We start from the raw sequence: 25,384 nt of genomic DNA on the forward strand, positions 1-25,384 counted from the left end.
TGCACTATTCTCTATGCTGCTCTACTTTATGCTATTCCAATTTGTTATTTTTTTTCTCTTTTTACAGTAGAGGGTTAGTAAAAACCTCCTTGTCAAATATTGTAAACATATGCAGGAACTGAAAATGCAAGCTTTTCTAACATACACAGTTATGAGAGAGATACCAGGTAAGGTGTTGGTCTGGTGGATGAGAAGTGTTTACTCTTCTGGGAGGAATAAATCAAACAAAGGATTCTGTCACGAGGTAAAGATGGCAAAAATTTACATCAGTAAGGAAATATGATATTTATGTCTCTCAAAACCATCTTAAATAATGCCTTATAACCAGAATACATGTGCTATCCAACTCAGAAATGTGCATCACAGCATTTGATGTTAGATTTTCTCAGACAACGTGCACATGAAGAGCTCATTTACTTGTTAGATGTTACTGCAGGTGGGGTCATTAGTATGGCAAAGAATTCTCTACTGGCATAACTGTTGCTGACTACTGAGCTTCACGGTGTGCCTTTAAAATATAACAAAGAAAATCCCTATGAGATGATGATGAAGCTTTAATATTGTATTTATGAAATTGTATGCCATGACCCTTAGTCATCATTAATGCAATTTTCTCTATGAGTTGTGTCACAGTTTTTGACAGTTTCTTTATGGTATTTTATTTTTATGGTGACATTTGCATTCACATATAGAAAAGATTCCAAGGGATTGTCCTAGCATGAAAGCTATAACGTTTGCCCTTAAGATACTTAAACTGGGCAGAGAAAACTGTGCGCCCACTCTCTCAGATGATTTCACAAATATATTAAAAATATAGAAGTGTTAACTAAGAAAATGATGATAAATGGTACTATGAATTGCAAAGGCAAGTTTTCAAAAGAAGAAATTGAAGCAAAGAGACTGACAACTTGATAAAGAGTGTAGCATAGAAGATATTTTAGGGTTAGCGGCAGGACTTCTTCCATATTTAGGTGCTCAACTTTAAGTCTTTTATCAGAGTACAGCACTGTGTGTAATCACTTGCAATACTGGTAATTATGTTCCATGTAATAACAAGCGGTCCTTTTCCTATACCAAACCATCCCCAAACTAGACTTGAACAAACCAGAAAACTCTAAGAGGGGGATATATGGGGGTAATTTCACCAACTTTGTCCAACTCCACTTCGTTCTTTTTCTTTTTTCTGCTTGAGAAGCACAGAATAAATCCAAGCTGTGATGACTGGGGAGAGCAGAGACTGCCTGAAGGCAGTGAGCAGATGTGTAGGCTGAGTGAGAAATTATAAGCAAAGAGAAAACTCAGAGTAAGAGGATTTGAGCTTCATCAAACTTCATCATTAACAGAAGGATAGAGAGAAATAAGGACAGAGGAATGAGATCTATAAGGGCTTAATGGTCATGATCTCTTTCCCAACGCCCTGTCAAGAATTTTTAAAGGAGAGGATGCTGATTTGCTTAGCAGTACGTTTGCTAGGCTAACCTAGGACTGGAAGGTTCTTTACCTGTCTTTTTTCAGTGTAGGTCCATTTACATTTCTATAGATTCCAGCTAAATGCTGTTGAATACATTTCACTGTAATTTTATTCTAGGAAGAGAAAACTCTTGGGCATTTTACACCTGTTCTCACTAATGACCTCTGTGCTTTAAAACAAATGGAATAATTTTCAGGGTTTAATGGGCTTTTGCCTTCAACAGCTACAAATAATCTAATTATCTAGCCACCCTGGGTACTGGATGATTTAAGAATTAAAGACACGATTAGAATCTGTTACAGTAATTAGAATCCATTTTAAGCCAATTGCCTGTGGCATTACATGGTCTAGTAAAAGAAAGGCTGCTGGCTAAATGCTCTTCTTCCACTAATGCAAAAACAAATGTTAGCACAGTATTTTTGTTGGTTTTTTTTTTACTAAGAAAATCAGGATTTCAGAAGTCAAGTCAATCAAACTGCCTGTCCTTTTTTATGCAATATGTTTTTTATATATGTCTCACATCACTGAAGCTAACAGCTAACAGAAGGATGACCACAAATGGACTGGGCTTTGGATGAGATTCACTGGACGAATTTGTGCTTTTAGAAAATAAAGGGAAAATTAAACATTTAGTGAGTGGAAATTTCATTACTTACATATCTTAGAAGTCATAATGAAAGAGATATGGGTAGAGTGGGAAATATGAGGAGAGTCTCTGCAGAGAGAGAATGCCACGACCCCACAGATCAGACAGAATCATTTATGAGAGTCAGCAGGTAAGAGCAAAAAGGTGTATGACAGTGACCCAGCTGGTATAACATTTCTGAATTTCCAGGAAGCACAACACTGCTTGATCAAAAACTGCTAAGGAAATTAAGCTATGTCTGCAGGAGAAGAAGGATCTTCTCATATGTGAAGGATGAGTTGAAAGACAGGAAACAAGCAGTAGGATTTGGTGAGTGATTCCCACCATGATGGTGAGGGAAGTTAGAATCCGGCAGCTCTCTGTGTTGGCCAGTGCCAGTCAGCTCATCCATGGCTGTCTGTGTGGATGCTGGAACAGAGTAAACATGCTGGTAGCCCTTGACTGGATGGTTACTATAAAAGTTCCTCATAAACCTCAGCCAACAGGCAGAAAGGTAACATCAGGAAGAAAAGTGTTGTACATGAGTTGGAGGGGAATACTTCCCATATGTGCATTATCCAGGAAAGAGACTTTGGAATCATTCAGCTTCATGTGTACTAAAGGATAGCAGCATGGTTATTAAGTTGGGAACTGATGACAAGACAGAAAACATGATATTGGATGAACTTGTGATATGTTCATGCTTTGAATATTACAGACTGGCCACCTGTCTCAAAGATAATGTTAGAAGTGCTAGAAGAGACTCAGAGAGGGATACAAAGATGACCTGGACATGGGATGCTTCCATGCCAAAAAAGCCAAAATGGATTGGGACGCAGCCTGGTAAAGAAATTATTAGAGAGGGCTATGCAAGAGGGTTAACTAAGAATGCTGACAGTGAGGGAGCTATTTAAGCTAACTGAAAGATCCCCCTGCTTTCTCCAGGCAAAATGAGCCTCTGCACAGGGGAACACGGGGCATTTCATTTCTTTCTTTGTCTTCTTACTCTCCATCTCATGCATCGTGTGAGTTCACAGGGCACCATCTGAACTGCAAACTGTTGAGGCAAGGGGAGCCAAAGGTTATCTGAACCGATGCTGGAGGGCAAAACCTTGAGAAACTCCCATCCCTCTGTATTTGTCACTGAAATTGCAGCCACACTGTGAGCTGGGGAGAGTGTGCTGTGCCTGGCACTGTCTCTGGCTGTGCTAGCTGCTCCTGTGTGAACGTGCAAGATGTTAAATAATTTATAGCACTGCCACTCTTAAGTAGCACCGAGAGCCTGAAGATTAGTAAATGATACATAGAGACCTCTTTGTTCAGAAACCATTTTCTATTAGTAAATGATGTATAAATGACCTCATTCTTCAGAAACCACTTCCAATCTATTCTGAGTCAAGTTGTGATAAAGACAGGATCAGTGACCAACTGACAGTAAGTTGCATGAAAAATCCAGGATATAGCAAGTCTCCTCATAATTTATTTTTTTTATTCAATATAGCAACATGCCATGATGCAATCTCAGCTCAGACTGGCAATGAGCAGGTCAGAAAACCCTTTATAGCTTGTTTTATAGCACTTCACATTCTCCATAGATCATTCCTGACCCAGTTCCCAAGCAGGGAACTGACACTGTCTTCCTTCAGCCTACTTCCTCGTGTCCCTTGCTTCCACAGCACTAACAGCTGAGCACTGCTTTATTCCTGCACACCTCAGGGTCCTTTTTTTGATTTCATTTGTATCTATTTAACCTCCGTGTTCTATTGATGATGATCTATGTGTGAATGAAACAGAGCTCATCCTATCAGCCCATCTTTCAAACATCCACCACTGCCTTGCATATGTCCTTATCCATCTGCAGAAAAGTGGATACCATCTTCACTCATGCCACACTGTGTGCCTTTCAGTAAAGCAAGGAGTTACATCTTTCAGATTAAATAGGGTCTATGTTTGATTACTTGCCACAGTGATAACAAGAAAAATCTGTGGCTCAAGATATCAAAGAGCAAACCGCTCCTGCTGTAGGACATAAACCATATCCTAACCAAAAGGGCTTAAGTAATAGATTTTTTTCTAAATTCATTTAAATAGTGATCTTATTCAGAAGCTCTGCTAGCAAGTCACTGTCTACAGAAAACTGCTGAGGTGCACAGACCCTTGATTTGCTCCTTCTGATCTTTCTGTGACTTTGTTAGTGCAGGCACCACACACTAATACCAACAAATGCAGTACAGACAAACTTAATGAATGCTTCACTTTTTTATGTTGTGCAGAGAATGCTTACACTTAGCAATGCCTGAGACTGGGAAAGAAAGAACAGAGATGATGATGTGTTTTCTACTGGATCAATAAGCAGAGGGACTATGGTGTACAGAGGGTATCATTCTATGATTCTATGGCTATAGAAACATAATGTATGATTCATGTCATCTAAAGGGAGACATCTGCAGCAGAATTAGTTGGCCTAGGCTTTTTGTGTAGTTTACAGAGAGCTAGGTGTTCTTAGGGTGGTGTTCATATGTCATGTGCAAGACATCTACATCTGGTCAGATGGACATGCTATGAGCCCCATGTGATGCTGTTGGACCTCACTAGGTCTGGGTTACATTGGAGAGTGCACAACTGCCCTGCTATTGAGAGAGAGCTACCACTATCACTTGATGTTCTGCAGAAGATTCAGATATTCTAACCCAGAAATATGCTGGAGTGCACACTGGGCTGAGAGAGGGATGCCAGGAACCTCAAGGACCATCAAGATCCAACCCCCACCAATGGAGGCAGGGCCACTGACTTCCATTTCTAATGCTAGATCAGGCTTCCCATCCAACCTGTCCTTGAACACCTCCAGGGACAGGGCATCCACAGCCTCTCTGGGCAGCCTGTTCAAGCACCTCACCACTCTCCTGTATAAAGAACTTCCCCCTGACATCCAACCTAAATCTTCCCTCCTTCAACGTAAAACCATTTCCCCTTGTCCTGCCATTGTCTACACTTGTAAAGAGTTGACTCCCTTTCCGTTAGTAGTCTCCTTTTAGGTACTGGAAGGCTGCAGTGAGATCAGTGAGTGAATAAGTTTGCTGTCAATGCACTTACAGGGAAATCTTTTCAGTCAATATCATTTTTTTGTTTTCAGATGTTATGGCAATGGTGGATAATCAGTGTGGGAAATAAAAACATTTTTAAGACAAAACTGAACCTAACAGTCTTATTGCAGATGTTTATTCCTTCTATAACTGTGTTGCTCAGCTTCAACTCCATTTCATGTTGTCATTACTGATTGTATATTGCTTAATTACTATGTTACAGCACTTCTGTGGCTGTGGCAAGAAAAGCATTGCAGTCAGAGAACACAGTTTTAGACTGAGATGTGTATCTGTCTTAGCATCTCAAAAGCTAGAAATCAGCAATTACATACTGCAATATTGCTCACTTACCAACTGATATGGTCCAAACAGCAATTATTTTGGCAAAAGCCTTTGTTCTTGAGTTAAACCGGCTGTGGTAGATGGGGTTTCGAATGGCAATGTAACGATCCAATGAGATGGCACAGAGGTGCATGATGGAGGCAGTGGAGAAAAGCACGTCCAAGTAGATCCAAATGGCACAGAGCTTCCTAGGCAGAGGCCATGTGTATCCTGCACAAAAGAAAGTTGACATCAGCTATAATGTGATGTAGTCACATCTTTTGTTGTGAAGCATTTTTCTGACTGCACATGTACTCCTAGGACAAGCTGGCAGTAAGGAAGCTGTCTGACAATTTCTCTATTTCTCCTAATGTTTGATATTGTAATCAAGAATTATTGGCAGCAAATCTATGGAAGGAGAAAGAATTTTGTCACTGCAAGTGTGGAATTTCTCAGTTTTCCATTAGAATTTTTCATTAGTGTGATTACTGTGTTATTAATGCCTGTTGATCTACAAAGTCTTCTCAGTTCTGAAACTGAAACTTCAGATTTGGTGGCAGCTGGAGAAGGAAATATGCTTAGTTACATATCATTAATGTCTGTGACACCTACCTTTAAGTAACTTATTTCCACATATTTAGATAAGAAGGATATTCTAATATCATCAGTGAATATTGTTAGGCTACTCCAGAGACAGCGATCCAAAGCTAGAGTTTATCAGTATCAATCCTACATGTTCTTTGCTGCAAACTAAGCCTTTCTTTTTCCTTATTCTTTCCACTGGTAATGAAGAATAATTGATTACTGTCCTTACTGAAAGCTATTGGAAGATGGCTATCACGTCTTGTCTATCTTTTTCTATTCCAGACTAAGCAAAGCCAGTTAGTTCCTTTATCTTCTGCTTGCAGATGATGTTTACAGAACTTTTATGCCTCTTGTTTCTCTGCCCCAGAATCTTTTTAATTTATCTTGCTAAGACTGCAGGGACCAATGCTGGATGCTGTTCTTCATGCTGCTGAGAAGGCCTCCCAACTGTTTCATGGGTCTTGCAGGGAATGCTCTTACTTATCTAACCTGGAATGATGAGTGCCTTTTGTATAAAAGCATCATACTTATGATGCATACTTAGCTTATGATTCATTTTGACAGTCAGATATGTTTCAACATTCTGAAGCCTGGACTAATTTCCCCAGCAGGTGTTGGTTTGATATCTCTTTCTAAGTGGATAACTTTGCATTTATCCTCTCTAAATTTTATTTGTTCATTTTAGACTTTCTCTTTTTGGATTGATGATTCTGATCCTGTTCCTCTGAGTGCTTGTTGCCTCTCCTACCTTGGGCTTTTAGAAAATCGTACAAGCTCATAGTCTATCCAAGTTGCTAAGCAGGCACAAGTTAAGCAAGACCATCATTCTAAGGTCCTTTCTAGTCCTAAGGAACCACCAGTAGGTCTTCTTGGGGCATGTTTTGCAGTTAACCTTCCCTTGTCTGTTGGTGATTTAATTTAGCATATTACCCAAGCTGCCCAAGAGTGTGTTGCATAGGACAATGGTAAAGCTGATATTGTGTGAAGATATAATTTTTTCAGGCAGTGCCTGGCTCATTTGGAAACACATTACAACCAAGTTTGCAACAGAAGGATTAGAGGCAGAGGAGTTACGTCTGTGCCTAATTACATTTACTCTCTCTAAGCACCGTGGAGTCCTATTTCCTGGTGCTCTTGGTTGGCTGTAATGTGACTGATTCTAATAAGCCATACGGTATTTATGGACAAGTTTTATCTTTTTCCTGGTCTTTCAAAGAGGAAGCCAGTCTCTGGAGAGCATTAAGTGAGGGCTGGATTTCAGAAGCATGTCTTCCTAGCAGCCTCTCTGTGAAGCCAGGATAGTTTGCACAGGGAAAAGGCATAAACTACTTTTGCACTCAACAACGTGCACCTGTTCTCTTTCTGAACAGATTTGTCACACCTTCCAGACTTCTTGTCCTTGCTCTAAACCTGGATGGTGTAGGGGCAGGCAGCTTTCTATAGATAAACCTTGCCAGAAGAGGCAAGTGATGCTTGTGCATCTGTGCATTGTCAGGTTGAGAGGCTGAGAGGAAGGGCAAATAACACCTGGAATGAGAAAAGATTTTTCTCCTGTTGTACCTGGATAGTATCAAGAAAATAAATGTTTTATCCCAAGGCCTTTCAGGAGAGGAGGTGGAGAAGTGAAGCTGGCCAAGATTGGTAACCAGGGATATGGGAAAACTGAGTGAAGAAGGACTATGGAAAGAGTCTGTAGGCAGGCATGATTGCTGAGAAGGACTTGTGTACTGTCCTACCTTGTCAGAAGCACCTCAGCTGAGGCCTCAGAGTTAGCTCTGAGCTCATCAGGAGCCCTTTGAAGCACCTGGTCTTTCTGCTTCAGCAGGTAAGAAGCATCTGCCAATAAACCCAACAGCATCTCCATACTGCCATGGGGCAAATCTCCAAGAGATGTTCCGAAACAAGTTTGAGTGGGAAAAAGTGCTGCTCAACTCCATGTTTTCTGCTCTGTGGGCATATTCACCTTTCCTGGATAATGTGAAAGTGTTGCAGAATATCTTTTCAGTGGGAGGCTGGAGCTGTTGTGTAGATGGAAAAGTCTGCCTGGCCTCTGTTAGGCAGGACATTTGACCAAGGAACCCCAATGGGAATTGCACACAATAATGATAAGGTTTAGGGAAATAAATCATCTTTGTTTTGAGCAAATTTGTCAGAATCTCCCTGCAAGGGGCTGCAGAGCAAGTGGTGGAGCACCCTCATTGTTACAAAGATCCCTTATTCTGACTAGGGATTACTGCTATGGATGGCATAGAACCATAGAATCATTTGGACTTGAAGAGATCTTTAGGGTCATCCAGTCCAACTATGAGCTACATTCCATCACTAAACCATATCCCTTAGTGCCACATCCACACATTTCTTAAATACATCCAGGAATGGGGACTCCACCACATCCCTGGGCAGCCCATTGCAATGCTCAACCAACATACTCCATGAAGAAATTCTTCCTAGTATCCATTCTAACCCCCCTGGCATGCCTTGAAGCCATTCTCTTCCATTCTGTCACCATGTGATACTGCCTCTCTGATGCTGCTTGTGGGCTGCCTTCCTGCTTTGCCCACATCCTGGAGGTTTGCAGGACTGCCTGAAGGAATGCCAGTCCTCATCTCCCAGATATTTCCCATCCATTGGGGCTTCGGGCCCTTTGGGGTTTCCTTGGCAGCAGAACCTGGCCAGCAGGAGTCCCTGTTGCTTGTCTCAGGGAGGCAGGCAGTGTCAGGAAGGGTTTATGTTCACCTTATGCAATGGATGGTTTCTGCAGCTTTACACTGCCTTTCCAGATGCTGGAGTGATTGCACAATTAGTGCAGTGAATCACAGCCTTATACGCTAACCGATGTCAGCACCATGTAGAAATGTGGAAACTGGGAAATAAACTTCCAGTGTGCTGGATGAAACCTCTCGTAAGTTACAGCCTTGCACTCAGACAGCTCTACTCCTGAAACCATGCAGCTATAGAAACCTTTGCAAACAACCTCACTTTTCTCCTGGCACTGTCTGGCTTCTATTTCGACTATAGCCACTTGCTACTGGAAAACTCATTTCTCAAAGTTGAGGGATGATAACAGCCAGACAATATTGACACTGAACACACAGGCTGCTGCTTTTTCCTACGCGAGCTGTGCTGCAAATGATTTCAGTACAAACGAGAAGAAAGGTCTGCTATATTAATCACCTACAAGGGGCTGAACTGTGAGTCATAATCCATGTAATTCTTAAATATCTTATGGTATTGTAGCTGATATTTAGCTTTGCTTCTGTAAATGTTAGTAAAAATTAGGCAGAATTAGTTCCCATCCAGTTTTTAACTCCCACAGTATTTATTGCAGCCTTTCTCTATAAGTGGAGGTCTAAGTAAGATGTTGGTGTTAAGGGAATTTTTAAGTTTGAATTACTTCATTAAAAAAATTAAAGGGGTTGCCAGCTTTTACTCTAAAGGCAGTCATTAGTTCCTCCACACATTTTTGCAAAGCAAAGTAACTGGCAGGACCCTATATTCTCACCAGCATTACTGACATTTATAAGCCAGGGAAAATAATGAAAGAATAAGGAGAACAAAGCATCTTCATATACATTTTTGAGACAGTTCCATCAGCAAATGAGTAAATATCTATCAGTCTATTCTTACATCCACTAACCACTCACACCTATTGCTTCTTGCATGGAGTGATTACAGTAAGAACGAAATAAGAACAATGCCAACATGTGCATGCAATGTTTAAAGCTTCCCTCAACATGCAGCAGATCCCGCAGCTCGTACTCACCGTAAAGTATGGTTAACATTGACACTGGCATCACAAGGAAACCCAGCAGCATATCAGCTATGGCAAGTGACATGAGAAAGTAGTTAGTGGCATTCTGCAGCTTTTTCTCCAGTGACACAGCCATGATGACAAGAATATTCCCAGCAATGGTTAAAACGATCACTATCACTGTCAGCAGAGCCGGCCAGTTTTTTTCTGAGAGCTGAAAGAGGGAAGAGTAGCATGGTGGAGTTTCACATGAAAGATTGGTCAGGTTTTCCGAATCTGCAGTCAAGTTACAGAAATGTGACACATTATTCTCTCCTGGTCCGTAAACGTTTCTGTAGAGTCTCCTCTCGTGATTTATTTGTATTAAGGAGTTTGCAGTTGGGTTCACAGAGCTCTCCTCATCACATAGGGTATCCATTGCTAAGTCCGAAATCGGTGAGATAAATGGTGAAAAATAGGAAATGGTCACCCTTCGTCACCATCAGTCTTTGCATTCCTCAGCTGTCCGTGGCAGAAGTTGGTGGAGCCCAATTCTTCGTCAACTGCATTTTTACCATTGGCACAACATAGAAAAGCATACCAGAATTACTCCAAATGCCCAAATGTTTTGTTTGCTGTTCCATAGGAAGTCCAGAGTTGGCACTGAAAACCCAGGTAAAACGCAAAGCCAAAGTGGAGGATAGAGACCATGGACTTGAGGCTTGAGAGAGCAAAGATGTTGTAGAAATAAGAGAGAAAAAACTTTTGCAGCCACTAGGACTCCCCTCTGGAGCTACATCTTATTGCTATTGGTAACTGTAATCACACAATTTTGAACACAGCAGTATTAAAATAGCTTTCCATACAAAACAGCAGAGCTCTTGCTTCCCTGTTAAGAAAGTTGATTAAAGATTCCGTCCGGCATCTTTCTCTTGAAATAATTAGATATGCTCTTATTTATAGTGCATCTTCCATAATACGCCCCATAGTCTCTGACTTCTGTTGCATTTCAGGATCATTTTCAGCCCCAGATGAGAGATTACGTGTTCTGCTCCGTGCTGATTTTTGTCACTAATTCTACCTTTTGGCCCAGCCTGGCTTCAAAATGGAAAAGAAAAAACCCAGATACTATGATTTAAAAACAAAACAAAACAATTTAAGAGAGACTTACATTGCACTTTAGAGCCCAAGCTCAAACTGCGTTTGGGTTCGCTCTGCGCCCTGTCTGACTGCATCCTTCAGCATTAAGCCAGTTTGGGGTTCTTTTTCTTCAGCCTCCTCCAAAACGGTGGCATTTGGAATCAATCTTTTTGCTTTGTTTTGTTTTGTTTTGTTTTGACTTCTAAACTGCACACTCGAGTGAAGCCAGCTCCCGTGCTGCGAGGCTCGCTCTTTTCTTCTGAGAGATAGGCTGCTCGCCGGCTCTTTCCTTGTGCTATTCCCCCGCCCCGGGGCAAGCTATATTTGAAATAATAATAATAATAGCGGAGCCCTTCGCACACAGTGACACAGAAGAAAGCACGCACACCACGAAGAAAAGCAGCCAGCAAGGAGGAATTACTGATTTCGACAGGAATGGAATTTCTTGCTCACTGCCTCGTTCGGTTTGTCAGACCTCCCACTATTTGGATGTCACAAACTGCAAGGTAGCGACGGCAGGGGAGGGCAGTCCAAGCAGGAGCTTTTATTTTTAGGGGGAGAAAGGGGGAGGGAGGGCAAACCAGCAGTTTTCCATGGTGTATTTTGGAGGTGTTGAGCTTGGGTCTTTTTCACACACTTTCTTTGCATACGTTGCATTTGCAGAGGATGCCTTGCAAACAGCTGCATGCAATTACAGCATTTCACAGGATGTAGGCTTAAAGAGATGAAATCTAAGGCTCGTAGTGATAGATAGTAGTGAAAAACCTAAGTGCAATGCTTTTCCCTTGCACAGGGGAAATTCTACAAGCCTTACAAGGAAGAAATAAGGATCAGTCCCCTTCAGTTTTAACTCCAAGTCTGCGCTGGCACGCTTATCAAATTGGCAGTGGCTATTTATAAAGATGTGAAGTCAGCCTGAAGTCCCTCCCATTTGTCAGGAGGGGATGTTACAGCAAACCCCAGCAGCCTGTCCCAAAGAAGCATCCCAAATGAAGCAGGTCACTAAGGCAAAGTGGCACACAGCAGAGGGGAGATGTGTATTCCCCCACAGATCAGCCCCTCACAGTCCATTCTGCCACAAGAACCAAGAAGTAAGTGAAACTAAGCAACTCTTACATTTTCCAGATAGCACAGATGCTCCTTAGAAATTCCCGTAGACTAACTCTTGCCAAAAACTAAGCTGAGGAGTTGGGTGTGTGCTCCTATAGCTCAGATTGGCATGCAGCATCCCTAACCCTCCTGCAGATCCCAGGGGGCTGCAAGCACATGGAGACTTGCCACAGCTCGGCTGCTATGTGATGATTTCATCAGGGGTCAAAGCTTTATCAAAGGAAGTCCCAGGGCACACGCCCTGTATCTTACGAGGTATTTTTTACTGTAAAGTCTCTCACAGTAAAATCGCTTTGGGATCAGTTTTGCAACCATCTACGCCCATACCAGCAGCTACCAGATTAGGACAGAGAAGCCAGAGAGCAGCTACTACTTGGATGTCTGAAATGACTCATCTCAATGCTTAAGTTTTTCAGTCCCATAGATGAGCCCAGGAGACTGTCAGACAGCATAAGCTGGCAAAGAAGGCTGATAATACTGAATCAGACATGCTCCACTGTTGCTGAACATGGTTACTTAGTGATCTTAGTGGTCTTAAAGGTCTTTTCCAACCTTAATGATTCTATGATTCCATTCAGGTTAAATATTAGAAAAGAACTTGTTAGAAAGGATGGTGAGGCACTGGAACAGGTGGTTTAGAGAGGTGATGGGGTCACTGTCCCTGGAGGGGTTCAAGAACCGAGTAGATGTGGTACAGTAGAGGGACATGCGTGGTGGAGATGGGCTGTTGGTAGGACTGGATGATCTTAGAAGTCTTTTCCAGTCTTGTTGATTCCATTATTCTATTCTGTGGTTCTGTACTTGCAAAGAGGGGCACAAGACCCCTCAGCTAGGGGTAGGTGTAAGTGCTTTCTTAGGAGACCAGGTGCCCTGCTGTTTTCTCACATGGCTCCCTCCAGGCTCAAAGGACTCCTTAATGTAATAGTTTCAATGGGAGATACTTTCTAGCAGGTAAGTACCTGAGCTGTGGATCAGAGGCTGGTTACACCAGCAAAGCCCAGTTGTAGCAGACAGGTCTGTGCCCCCTTGTTCCACTCCAAGACTCTTAAGGAGATTTAGAACAAGATCTTCCAGTTTCTTGCATGAATGCACCGTGTGTAATAGTGTGTGTAGGCTGTGTATAAAAGTTTTGTGAACCCTGGATTCACATCTGCAGCTCCCTGTAGGCCTGAAGCAGATCCCTGAAGTGTAGAAAAGGCAGGAATTTGTCACCTTCCTATTCCACACTGAATAGCTTCAACTCCCCATTGCTATGGTAGTGTAACTCCCACTCAGATACATAAACCTTCCATGCATCTAAAGTCTCATTTTAGAATGTAACTCTAATCTGGACATCAGAAATGTAAACAGTATGTGTTAACAAGTTGGATGTTGCTGTGATGGAAACCTGTACAGATACAGTCAAAAGATCTTCAGGTAAGCATTGCAACATCTCCTTTTTGTCTGCTGTAAACACAGCACCACAATGTCTGAGTGTCTTCTGAACAGTCTTCTGTCCTATTTGTCAGATGTGAACCTGAGGCACAGTCAGATGAAATATCCTTCCTTGCATGTGAAGCATGGATGTGCCAGAAAACACTTTTATATAGCCCAGTATGTCAGAAACAATCTCATGATCCTATGTCTTCTAGCAAAGTATGCTGAGTATTCTACTGGATGAAAGTGTATTCTGTTATTTACCTCTAGATCTCCATTTAACACTACTACCCCCCTGAAAACCTGAAAATGGCTTTTCTTCCATGTAATATCACTACAGGTGTAGCACAACCCAAAAGCATCCAACATTCCCGTGCTGAACTCAGTGAAAGGAGGGTACCTGGGCTTTCCAATGTGCTCCCATCTCCTTACAGAACTGAGAGAGCTCTACATTGAAATGGCAGTTAAATACAACTCCTGCATTGTATTGTCTAAAGCCAGTGTTGACCATTGTTTTTTCTGAAGGTGAATACCTCTGGAAAACTGTAGGTCCCATGATCTTCAATTTTAAACAAGCAAGCTTGCACTCCGACAGCAGGAGAGCCTCATGCACATTGACCTGAAAACCCAGGCAGTGTCTGCTCTGAAAACAAAGACAGCTGCAGTCTGTTACAGCCTATGTAAATTAAGTGAAATCTTAGCTTGAAGTGGTGATAATGTGGTCTGCAGCTAAGCATAAGGCATTCTTCAGAAACAAAGCAGGCACTGGGACATACTGCTTTTTGATTTCCAGAAGACACCAATGCATGACATTCATGTGAGCCCCTCTTCTGTTCCCTAGCCCTGCTTTGAAATATTGTAAGCCATTAAACTTCCCACTTGAGCAGGTTTTTTATAATTGGCATCATGTGTGTGTTACTGCTTCCTGAAAAATGCAGCTTTTCAGCAATGTCTTCTGATAGAGTAGAAGTTTTTAGAAATCTTAAACTTAGCTTTTCTCAGAATAATTCCAGGTATAAAAACCTCTGAGTTTGTCATTGCCTTTCTTGATGTTTTGAGTAGATTGTGTAATCAGTAACTGTGTAAACTGCAGAGGTTAATCGTTCACTCTGATATCTAGAAGTCAGGCAGGGGGTACGTGAATAATTTTTTGTCATGGTTGAACCTGCAGTTATTTGGTTTCTCTGTTTACATTTACTGGGGCTTCAGTTCATGCTCTGGTGCCTGGAGACGTGAATCAGAGCCTTGTTATTATAAACCAGAACAAATAACTAAATGGCGCTGCTCTCTTTGTGATATATGCTCCACGGTTGAGCTCAGTCTGAATCTCTTGATCTTCTCAACCCATACTGTTGCAGAAACTGTTGTCATCACCTTCCCAAAAATCACACAGGACCAACATCCTTCATCTTTTCAGTCCCTACAAGTTGAATTCTGTGTCTTCATGGGCTGCTTTTAAAAGCTGCAATGGCTCATATATCTATGAGGTGCGGATGGATTGTATGGTATGGTATTCCTATTGCCATATAGTGCATCTCCTTTCTCACTGCACACTATTATTTCAGGATCCTCAGCTCACTCCACATACTTACAGTCTCAACAAGGAGGTAAGTGTGAGAAACTGCAGCACTTTAAGACGTATCTTTGACTAGAGATGTGCACTGGGACCAGTATCACTGAACCTAATATCGCTTCCATGTTGATGTGATTCCAGTGCGGCTCAATGAAGCTGCTGTGGCACAAAACTGGTGTAATGATTTGTGGGCTGGAAATAACAGTGTGATAAAAAACCCACTCTTGTGAGACATTGTCTATTTGAACATTTTTCTTTGTATCATTATTATTTTCTTTTTCCACAGGAGGAAAATACTCTGAGGAACTTCAGTTTCTAAAGGTACCCAAATATTTTATTTCAGCACTTTTGAACAAAATGTAGAATTTTAACATCACTGAATTAAAAATGTTTTCTTGTGAGCCAGCTACCTGGCTGTGATGCAAATTATCTTATTCCCTTATTCTCCTGGACAATTTATATCCACTGTAGCAGCAAGCCCAGAGGCAGTTTCACATTGAACTGGATTGGAATCAAATATTCTTGTTCAGTTAAAAAATAAAGTGAAACATTTGATTTCAGTCAAGTCGATGTAGTGGAGAAAATATTTTGCTTTGATATTCCCAAAGGAAACCTGAATGCCTTGGGCAAAATTAATTTTTTCGTGCATATAATGTTGATTTTGTGGAAGCAGTTTTCCACTAGCGGCCACATTACTGGCAAGCATCCATTAAGTTTTGGGCTGAAGCAATGAACAGCCTCTGATGCTTTAAGAATGAACTCTGCAACCTTATTTATGAAACCTCTATAAATATCTGTGCTTTGTTTCAGAGAGGCCTGAAGGTTCTTCTTCCTATCTTTCTCTCAGGTGTAAATATAGACTATTTATACAACTGACAATTGCTTTTATATGATCAGAGATCTGTGTACCTCTTCGGCTTACTAAAACCCATTTGGTTATTTCCATTTCAGCTTTACTGGAAAGAAGCTGGCAGGTTGACTTGTTCTTTGTCAGTGTAATGCTTTGATCTGATCAGGGTGGATGTGGCACTGTGGGACATGGATTAGTGCACATGGAAGGGATGGGCTGATGTTTGGACTAGATGGTCTTAGGGATCTTTTCCCAACCTTTATGATTCCAAGATTCTATGATGACCCAAATTGTAAACTGGGCAGTTCCTCTACAGATAAAAATTCAGTTCATCCCGACAAACATCGCTGCAATTCCTGTGGCTTAAAGCTCAGTACTTCAGCATTAGTATGAAAATCTATTCAATTTTTTTTTTTCTCTGTTTAAATTGCCAAGAAATAGTGATCATTTTCCACTTGATTTGCTTCAGTCTCCTGCTCAAAGATGCACTGTCTTCTCCTGCTGCCCCAAATAACATTGATCATCATCCAAAGCCTGAATCATATCAGCTGTTATGTCTTTGTAATCGGGTGATCAAAAACATCACCATATTGCGGAAGTGGCAATGTGTGAGCGGCAATGTGTGGAGGGCCTTGCATGACTGTTAAAGGCTGCCTTATCCTTCCATCATGTGCTAGACACTGCAGCCTTCCTTCCTTCCTTCCTTCCTTCCTTCCTTCCTTCCTTCCTTCCTTCCTTCCTTCCTTCCTTCCTTCCTTCCTTCCTTCCTTCCTTCCTTCCTTCCTTCCTTCCTTCCTTCCTTCCTTCCTTCCTTCCTTCCTTCCTTCCTTCCTTCCTTCCTTCCTTCCTTCCTTCCTTCCTTCCTTCCTTCCTTCCTTCCTTCCTTCCTTCCTTCCTTCCTTCCTTCTCTTCCTTCCTTCCTTCTCTTCCTTCCTTCCTTCTCTTCCTTCCTTCCTTCTCTTCCTTCCTTCCTTCTCTTCCTTCCTTCCTTCTCTTCCTTCCTTCCTTCTCTTCCTTCCTTCCTTCTCTTCCTTCCTTCCTTCTCTTCCTTCCTTCCTTCTCTTCCTTCCTTCCTTCTCTTCCTTCCTTCCTTCTCTTCCTTCCTTCCTTCTCTTCCTTCCTTCCTTCTCTTCCTTCCTTCCTTCTCTTCCTTCCTTCCTTCTCTTCCTTCCTTCCTTCTCTTCCTTCCTTCCTTCTCTTCCTTCCTTCCTTCTCTTCCTTCCTTCCTTCTCTTCCTTCCTTCCTTCTCTTCCTTCCTTCCTTCTCTTCCTTCCTTCCTTCTCTTCCTTCCTTCCTTCTCTTCCTTCCTTCCTTCTCTTCCTTCCTTCCTTCTCTTCCTTCCTTCCTTCTCTTCCTTCCTTCCTTCCTTCTCTTCCTTCCTTCCTTCTCTTCCTTCCTTCTCTTCCTTCCTTCCTTCTCTTCCTTCCTTCTCTTCCTTCCTTCTCTTCCTTCCTTCTCTTCCTCCTCTTCCTCCTCTTCCTTCCTTCCTCCTCTTCCTTCCTTCCTCCTCTTCCTTCCTCCTCTTCCTTCCTTCCTCCTCTTCCTTCCTTCCTCCTCTTCCTTCCTCCTCTTCCTTCCTTCCTTCCTCCTCTTCCTTCCTCCTCTTCCTTCTTTCCTTCATTTAATTTTCACTGCTCCATTAAAGAAGATTTATTTTTTACTACTATACTTTGCTGATGCTCTCTTGTAAATTAAGATCCTGCAATATTAGACATTTTCCCCTCTCTGTGAGTTAGCAGCATTATATGGTTGCAGATACTAACCCAAATGTCTTTGTACTTCCCATCTCCCCAGAAGTTTGTGGGCCAATGTTTTCACTGACATTAGCAGAGACCTGAGAAGCAGATGAAGACATACCAGACCAGCATGTGTTAAAACTACAAGTATTTTTCTTGGCATGTCTTTCTCACTCTTTAAATGTGGCAGAACCAAACAGCTGCAGCCTTGAAGTAATAATCTTAAATATATATATGCTTATATATGTAACGGCTATATATATACATATATATATATACATATGAATTCTATGTATATAGATACTATTTGTTATTAAAATAGCAGTGTATTAAAACTAGCAGGTGACTGCTGTTACATCTTCCCCCTCTTATTCCTAGGATAGTACATTTTTAAACTTTTTAATTTATGGTATGTAATTTAGAATCATTACAGTGGAAAACATGCAGCACATTAATTAGCATCAGTGTAAACGTCTGTTATTGAATGTATGTTATATTTCTAGAAATATGCGTTTATAGCTATTCCTTCTTGGCAAACCTGTCTTACCAGCAGGTTTTGTTTACTTAAACTTGACCAATTTGAACAGTTTTAATGGATGCATTCAATAATTCTGTCAATGTTGTTATGTTTTGGAAAACACAGGCCAGCAGTAAATCAAGATCTTTGGGGCAGCATTGACTGGTAAGAAGGTACAGATTTGCAATAGAAATACTTGGGCTGATTGAGTCCTTGAATACCAGTCATGGCATTTTGTCTCTGGCTTATCGACAGTGCCTGTCCATTTAAGATGGATTTCCACCTAATTGTACATGCATAGAAAAACAGTTGCCTTTGTGGAAAGGCAATTGAGTGTCTTCACTGGAAGTGTTAATAGAAGAAGTTCCAGAAGTGTTCTGTGTAACTAAATTTAGGGGCACTAATTCACTGGACTGCTGTACTGGATCTCATCTTTCAATCACCTCAAGTAAGATGGCAGTTCACGTGCAAAATGTGTATTCTTGGCATCTGGTTCTTAAAACATCAAAATCCGTGACAAAATATGTTTAAATAATTGCGTCACCTCCAGATAGGTAAATATAGTAAATATGTGCTACATATTGATGCAGCAGTGTCTGAACTCCAGAGGAGGGCCACTAAGATGATTCAGAGGGCTGGAGCACCTCTCCTGTGAAGAAAGGTTGTGTGAACTGGGCTTGTTTAGCTTGGAGAAGAGTTGGGGGAGACCTCATTGTGGCCTTCCAGTACTTGAAGGGAGCGTATGAACAGGAGGGGGAATGACTGTTTATGAGGGTGGGTAGTGATAGGACAATGGGGAATGGTTTTAAACTGAGACAGGGGAGGTTCAGGTTAGAGATTAGGAGGAAGTTTCTCACACAGAGGGTGGTGACACACTGGAACAGGTTGCCCAAAGAGGTTGTGGATGCTCCATCCCTGGAAGCATTCAAGGCCAGGCTGGATGTGGCTCTGGGCAGCCTGGTCTGGTGATTGGTGATCCATTCCTACCTTTTTATTTATTTACTTATTTTTGAACACAATTCATGAATCTTTATATTCAGTGTCTATAAAATTCAGCTGTGAAGGTCCTGTGGAGATCACAAAAACTTTCAGTTTGAGTAATAGAAGAAGATTTTATTATTTACTTAGCTCAACAGTCACTGCCTTATCTGCACTCTAACTCCTGAATATCACCGGAATTCAAATGTACTTCTTTAGATACTTAAGGCAATCAAAACTATTTATTTAAAGCACTGGATCACTTAGGAAACAAGTGGAATACTACTGAAAGCTCAGATATTTTCAGTGGGATTTGATAACTCTGTAAACATTTTGACTTTCACTTTCTTCCTACTCATTTCTGAGTCCACCAAGGATCCAAAAAGCACATATTTTGTCAACTTCTACCAAGTACTGTAAGTTTGAGTACAAGTGCAGAACTCAATCACTTTATGTAGTGCCAATTGTACCCTCTCACTATCCAATATATCGGTGATCACTGTTTTGTGCAGTCCAGTAAAAGCCCAATTAATTGTTTTATTTTCTTCTAGGAAAACCCATGCTGTTGGCCAAGCAAGGGCCTGTTCTGCATGGACACACTGAGCACATCCATGGCTTACAAACTAATAGTATGGAAACTGAACAGAGCATCAGGGGCTTGCTGGGTAGGGTGGGAATCCCCGAGGACAATTCTGATCTGAATGTTAAATTAATTCTATTGGACTATTACATTCAAATGAACTGAGCCTGATGTCTCTCTCTTGCAGGATTATGCTTTCTTAATGATGCTTCCTTGAAAGACATTGATAAGAGACAGGAGTGAGGACATGGAGTCATTAACATTAAGAGTACTAGTGTCAAATGGGAAAAGTCATTGCCTTTTTTCCAGCTGTGTGACTTTTTTAAGGTCAATTAGTGCAATACAGAACACAGCAGCTTTTTGTGGTACACATACTGAATCACTGAAATAACATACAGATCATCCCCTTTCATACCAGTAACTCCTGGTTAGAGGCTGGTCTGCTTCACTCATCCATGGAAATGTCTTCAGAGCATTTAGGGATTAGTCAGTGGAAGACTTATGTGTTGTAAGGAGTCCCAGAATTGGACAGATGTGAGCACTTCTCACACCATGCTCAGCCCTCATGGAGTGGATGCTCATAGTACATAGCCCAGGCAGCTGTCCTGTACGTATCCATTTAGGATACCATCAAGGAAGGACTTCGTGAAGTTTGTCAGTGCTATTCAACAAGTCCATAAGCATCCCTGGACTGAGAGCATGACATGGGATGATGATAGCCCCAGTGTGCTACTTGCAATCCTGTACCACAGCTATAACATGGTGAGCAGAGGCATGGGTAGAAAGGAAGGAGCTTTGAATGCAAATGTGAAAGCAGATGTTCCAGGTAATAAGGAGAAGAGATAACAGCACCAGGGGATACTGCAATGGGGCAGGACTTGCATAACAGAAAGACAAGGATGTATAGGAGAATTGAGAGGGATTTGGTGTTTGATGGATAAAGGGAATAAAGGAGAGGGAAGGGTGATATATCAGGTGTTATGAAGATTCATATGACGCAGGTATCAGATGAGTAGATTCATATAAGTTTTTAACAGAAACTCTGTTCTGTCTCCTGTGGCCATCTGGATTCCTTTGCAAACCCAGGAATGACCCTTTCCCACATCAGTGTTTTGAAGTCTGTTACTTCAAATGCAAAAACTCACAAAGTAACCAAAATAAATAAATAAATAAAAATTATATCTCTGTCCAAAAGAGTCTCAAGGTCTTAGAAGGCTCTCTTTAAAGTTCTAATCATTTCTTGGCTTTTGTACACTGTCAAACCTGTATTTTAACGCCCTTTTAATCCTTCAGTATTTCCTAGACTATTTTATCTCCATGGTTTGTCAGGCATGCTATAGAAGGAAAAACTTTCTGAGAACTTAGAACCAGTGAGAGCTTGGCAGAGGAATGCAGTGTCATGCAGTTTGAGCCAATGGTAAATCCAATGGACGTGGAAAATCTCCTATTTTCACTTCAGTATATAGCCAATTGCAGTAGGAAAACCACTTGTACAAGCCAGATGTTGTAGGGGAGAAAATCTGGCCCATGGTGATCTTGCTGCTGTTGCTGAAGGTGCTGTATGTATAGGCTTTTCTGTTTGAGACCAACTCTTAATACTTCTGACACAGGAAAACCAATATCAGATTGAGAGAAAACAGTAGAGAACCTGTCTGTAAATGACAGCCTAGAGCAAGCAGGAGAGTTTTCAGTAGAAAATATGTCTTTGCAAGAAATCATAATTAGCTGCACAGGTAATAATGGGAAGACACTTCAGAATAGGGATCAGTGATCTTCTGTTTACAGCAGCAGGCTCATGGTGCTCCTGGATGTCTCACAGGCTAGCAGGGATTAGAAGCAGCGTGTTTATATGTGCCTGCTTATTTATAGGGAGCTTATGGATTTCACAATCCACAATCTGCAGAAGAAAAAGCAGCAGGAAGAGAGCTTCTCCTTTCATGGTTGTCTTGTTGGAAAGATTTATCATGAATACAAATCATTTACCAACAACAGATTGTTCATCACAGTCAGGAGTTGTGCACGGGGCAGTCTGGAAGTGAGGATAGCAGTCCCTACCACACATTAACCTTGGAGAGCTGCAGCAGCTGCAGAAGCTGTCCCCAAGAAGCACACTGCAAGGGGAACAGAAATCTAACATTCCTGTGGCGCTGGAACATTTCAAAGCTCTGAGACACACCTGTCACATGCAAAGTGGGATCGATAAAATCACACAGGAGAGCTGCAAGCATTGCATGGAATCACTGCTTCGATGCTCTCTACAGCGTTTAATGTAATGCCTGGCACTAAAATGCAAAACTGAAGCCAAGAAGTTGCCTCTGAACACAAATCAAGCACTAGCCCAAAGTCTGACAGGAGATGAGCCTTGTCTTAATTTCTAATGGCCAAAACCCATGGGGTGTGCCATCTTGGCAGAGTTTGAGTCTGGAGCTAAGAGCTACTGATTGAATGCCTTTCTCCGTAAATACGTGCTTAAATGCCAGGCTAATGAAATGCCATGTCTGGCTTGATTTATCCTGTGCTGGTGATGGGAGAACAGAGGAATTAACATCATCCAAGAAAAATGAAGGAAGGTTTCATTAAAGGAAGAAGTTCTCTTTCACAGAGGTGGAATTGCTGAAGATGGGAGGGACATCTGTGGCTACCAGGTCCAATCCAAGCAGATCACAGCTTCCTGACAGCAAATTCCCACATCAGTGCCCAGAAGATGGAAAATTAATTATTGTAGAGAGTCATGGAAACCAGAAATAAACCTGGTGCTCAGCCCATCAGTGATGCAGGCTTTCAAGCTTATGGCAGTCTTTACCTGAGATGTTTAGATACGTTGTGCCAAGTTCCTGTAACATCTCCAGCTTATATTTGTGCTGTAAGTGAGAGCAGTTATTCCTGTAATGTCCAAACAAATGAACAAAGTACTGCCCAAACTCTGCCTTCTGGGCATCTCCTGTGGCTTCTGGAATGAGCTGTTGGTCTTGTTTTTCATATACCCAGCTGATTTTTATGAGAAAAGCAGCAAAGAGCTTTCATTCCATATCTCTCATGTATGCTGTCTCTCTGTCAAAGAGCAGAAATGAGCCAATAGCTTCAAAATGTGAGAACTGGAAATGCTCTGGGGTTGTCATCAGCTGGAGAAAAATCCCATCATGGCCCTGCTACTACAGCATCCACCTTCTTTGTGCTTCTAACTCAAATGCATTAAACTTAATTACACAGTAGTACAACTCCAAGATAGATTTACCATATCTGTATGGAAAAAGCTTTAAATAAACACTTCTTCAACAATAATTGAAGCAGTGCTTGTGCTGGAATCAGAGGAAAGTAAAGTAATGCCACCCTGTGGGACACTGTGCAAAGAAGCAATTGCGTGCCGTGTTAATAAACACATATAAATCCTGAGTTTATGGTCACTTAACCCAGAACATTGAGGCTGCAGATGGAAAAACCCACTGGGTGACCTAATGAACAGCCCTGGCAGAGCAGAACCACTGCTAGCATTGCGTTTCCATTGAAAGAGTCTAGTTCTCTGCACACCAAGCAACGGGACACCCACTTCCTCGTGCATCTTTGTGTGAACAGACTTTGAATTTTCCCCTCCACAATGGGCAGTTTGCATTTCCTTTGTGATTTCATCCACTGCTCCTAATTGCATCCCTTCTGCTGAAGGAGGTAACTCCCCTTGGTGCTCAGACCCTTCAAACATCGATAAGAAAATCACCATGCCGCTTTTGCAGATGTGTTCAAGCCCAACTTTTGCATATTTTGCCTTTCAAATCTTTCTTCCTGCATCCCCCGCATCCTTTTTGCTGCTCTACTTTTATGATTTCTCATTGTGTGTAAGTCTCAATACTTCAGCTTTGGTGGTAATAGAGCAGTCAGGATAGGTTTGCCAGACCCTTACATCCTAAGTGTAAGATGATTAATCCTATTGTTCTTCCATTTTACAACTGGGGACAGACAATTTGTTTTCACTTGGACTGTCTTCCCACTGGCTTCTGGGCTGGAACAGATTGTCCCCTCCAGTGTAATTTCAACCTCATTCAGTTCTTGAAATTGTGTTTGCAGATTTTACCCTCAGAAACAGGGAAAACGAGAAAAGGGGAAAGAAAAAAAAAGAAAAAAAAAAGAAAAGTGAATCAGGTGCTTTTGCCCTTTCTTTTTCCCAGCTGCTTTGTTCCATCATTAACCCTGTCAGTGCTAAAAGGGTTTGGAAAATGACAGGCATGGTGGGAGACTGATGGCAGGGGAAGGGAATAATGCAATGCAGATGATACAGATGCTCTGGAGAACTGGTGAGTATGAGTGGGAGAAAGGCATTTTTAAGCAGGTTGGTTGTTGAGTGGTATAGTGAGGATTACACTAAGAGGTTGAACTAGGGATGTCAATTAGGCAGGAGCTACAAGGAGGATCAGAGGTGGAACTAGTGGCTAATGTGATAGGGAGATAGAAGACCAGGCTACATGGTTCATCAGTGGAATCATGAAAGACAAATTTTTAACCTCAAAAAAACCCTGATGCTCTAGGAAAATCTTCTAAATTGAGAGTTGGTCTGGATATAGGGGGGTGTGTCTTGGAAAGATGGAGACATTAAGGTAGAAAAATCTTCCACCATCATGTGTGTACGTTAGTTGATATATTGTGGCGTGGTAACAAAGCAGATTAGGAGAGATAAAACCCTTGATAATAAAATATCCTTTAGTCTAGCAAATTGACCTCAATCTCTAAGGGTAATTTTGATGTAGGAAGTGCCCTTTTCCATTGCTTCACAGCTCTTATTCCTTAATCACAGCAATGTTACCACCCCTTATTCTAGCAGTGTGAGCTAAGGCAAGGTTTCAGACAATGCAAGCTATCACATTTTGCAAGATGTTGTGTGCTCATGATCCAACTGCTAGTTTCCGTGGTATATGGACAGGCAGAGTTAGTTGCAGGCCTGCCAGAACACGAGCAAGGAGCTGGGCAGATCTTTCATGCAAAGAAATTCAGTAATCAAAGCTGATGGGCTGTGAGTGATTGCTGTAAACCAGCAAACATCCCCTTCCTGTTCCTGGCAGGAAAACAATTATAGGTGCTTACCTTGTCCTGCACATACAGATGAGCAAAACAAAGCAGAACTGCCCATGAGTGTTATTGTGTCAATTTGTTTATATCCTGCACCTCATGCAATATTGAATTGTTTTCACCTTGTGGGAGAATAAGTGAATCTATGCTTGGGCAGACCTTCATGGCAGGTTTTGCCCAGGGGATGCCTGGCCAATGACCTATTTTTAAACTATATTTCATGCACCTGATGATTTTATCTTTTGGTTGTTTTTATTGCTTTTGACTACATTAACTTTGATTCCATTCGTTCACTCACTGTGCTGCTTTTCTGACTACATGTGCTCCTTGCCATAGATAAGTCTTGAGAAGTTACTTCTGAGAAATGAGCCAAAATTGCAAGGAATGCTATGCTTCTGATTCACATATCAATATCTCTTTACAGGATATTGCTTTGGATCCAGTATTACTGGTTGTCACAACAACCCCAGGTAACCCTACAGGCTTGGGGAAATGTGGCTGGAAAGCTGCCTGATAGAAAGGGACCTTGGTGTGCTGATGGACAGTCGGCTGAATATGAGCCAGCAGTGTGCCCAGGTGGCCAAGAAGGCCAGTGGCATCCTGGCTTGTATCAG

The 25,384-nt window shown here is 41.7% G+C and overlaps 1 protein-coding gene and 1 long non-coding RNA gene across 10 annotated transcripts in view; one reads left to right on the forward strand and one right to left on the reverse strand.

Annotated features, from left to right (window-relative positions):
* Nucleotides 1-11,426, reverse strand: part of HTR2A (5-hydroxytryptamine receptor 2A) — a 28,452-nt gene extending 17,026 nt beyond the window's left edge. Inside the window, exons 1-2 of one of the 4 annotated variants that reach the window (XR_014942119.1) lie at nt 9,849-11,215; nt 5,531-5,731 (exon numbers count right to left, since the gene is read on the reverse strand). Coding sequence is in view for 3 of the 4 variants with exons in the window: in XM_015851787.3 (XP_015707273.1) it covers nt 5,531-5,731; nt 9,849-10,254 (607 nt within the window). In the remaining variant the exon portion in view is untranslated. Of the gene's footprint in view, nt 1-5,530; nt 5,732-7,821; nt 7,949-9,848 lie in introns of those variants that run through there. The other 3 variants (XM_015851787.3, XM_085536181.1, XM_085536180.1) reach the window with 3 other exon arrangements.
* The window catches only part of LOC107308145 (uncharacterized), a 19,170-nt gene continuing 5,112 nt past the window's right edge, over nt 11,327-25,384 (forward strand). For 2 of the 6 annotated variants that reach the window (XR_014942124.1, XR_014942123.1), the window contains exons 1-4: nt 13,344-13,481; nt 15,047-15,088; nt 15,341-15,375; nt 25,195-25,240. This is a non-coding gene — a long non-coding RNA (uncharacterized LOC107308145). Of the gene's footprint in view, nt 11,462-13,298; nt 13,482-14,844; nt 14,969-15,046; nt 15,089-15,340; nt 15,376-25,194; nt 25,241-25,384 lie in introns of those variants that run through there. The other 4 variants (XR_014942120.1, XR_001552663.3, XR_014942122.1 and 1 more) reach the window with 4 other exon arrangements.

This window comes from Coturnix japonica, chromosome 1 (assembly GCF_054131305.1).
Source record: "Coturnix japonica strain WE chromosome 1, WE-NBRP24, whole genome shotgun sequence".
Taxonomy (NCBI): domain Eukaryota; kingdom Metazoa; phylum Chordata; class Aves; order Galliformes; family Phasianidae; genus Coturnix; species Coturnix japonica.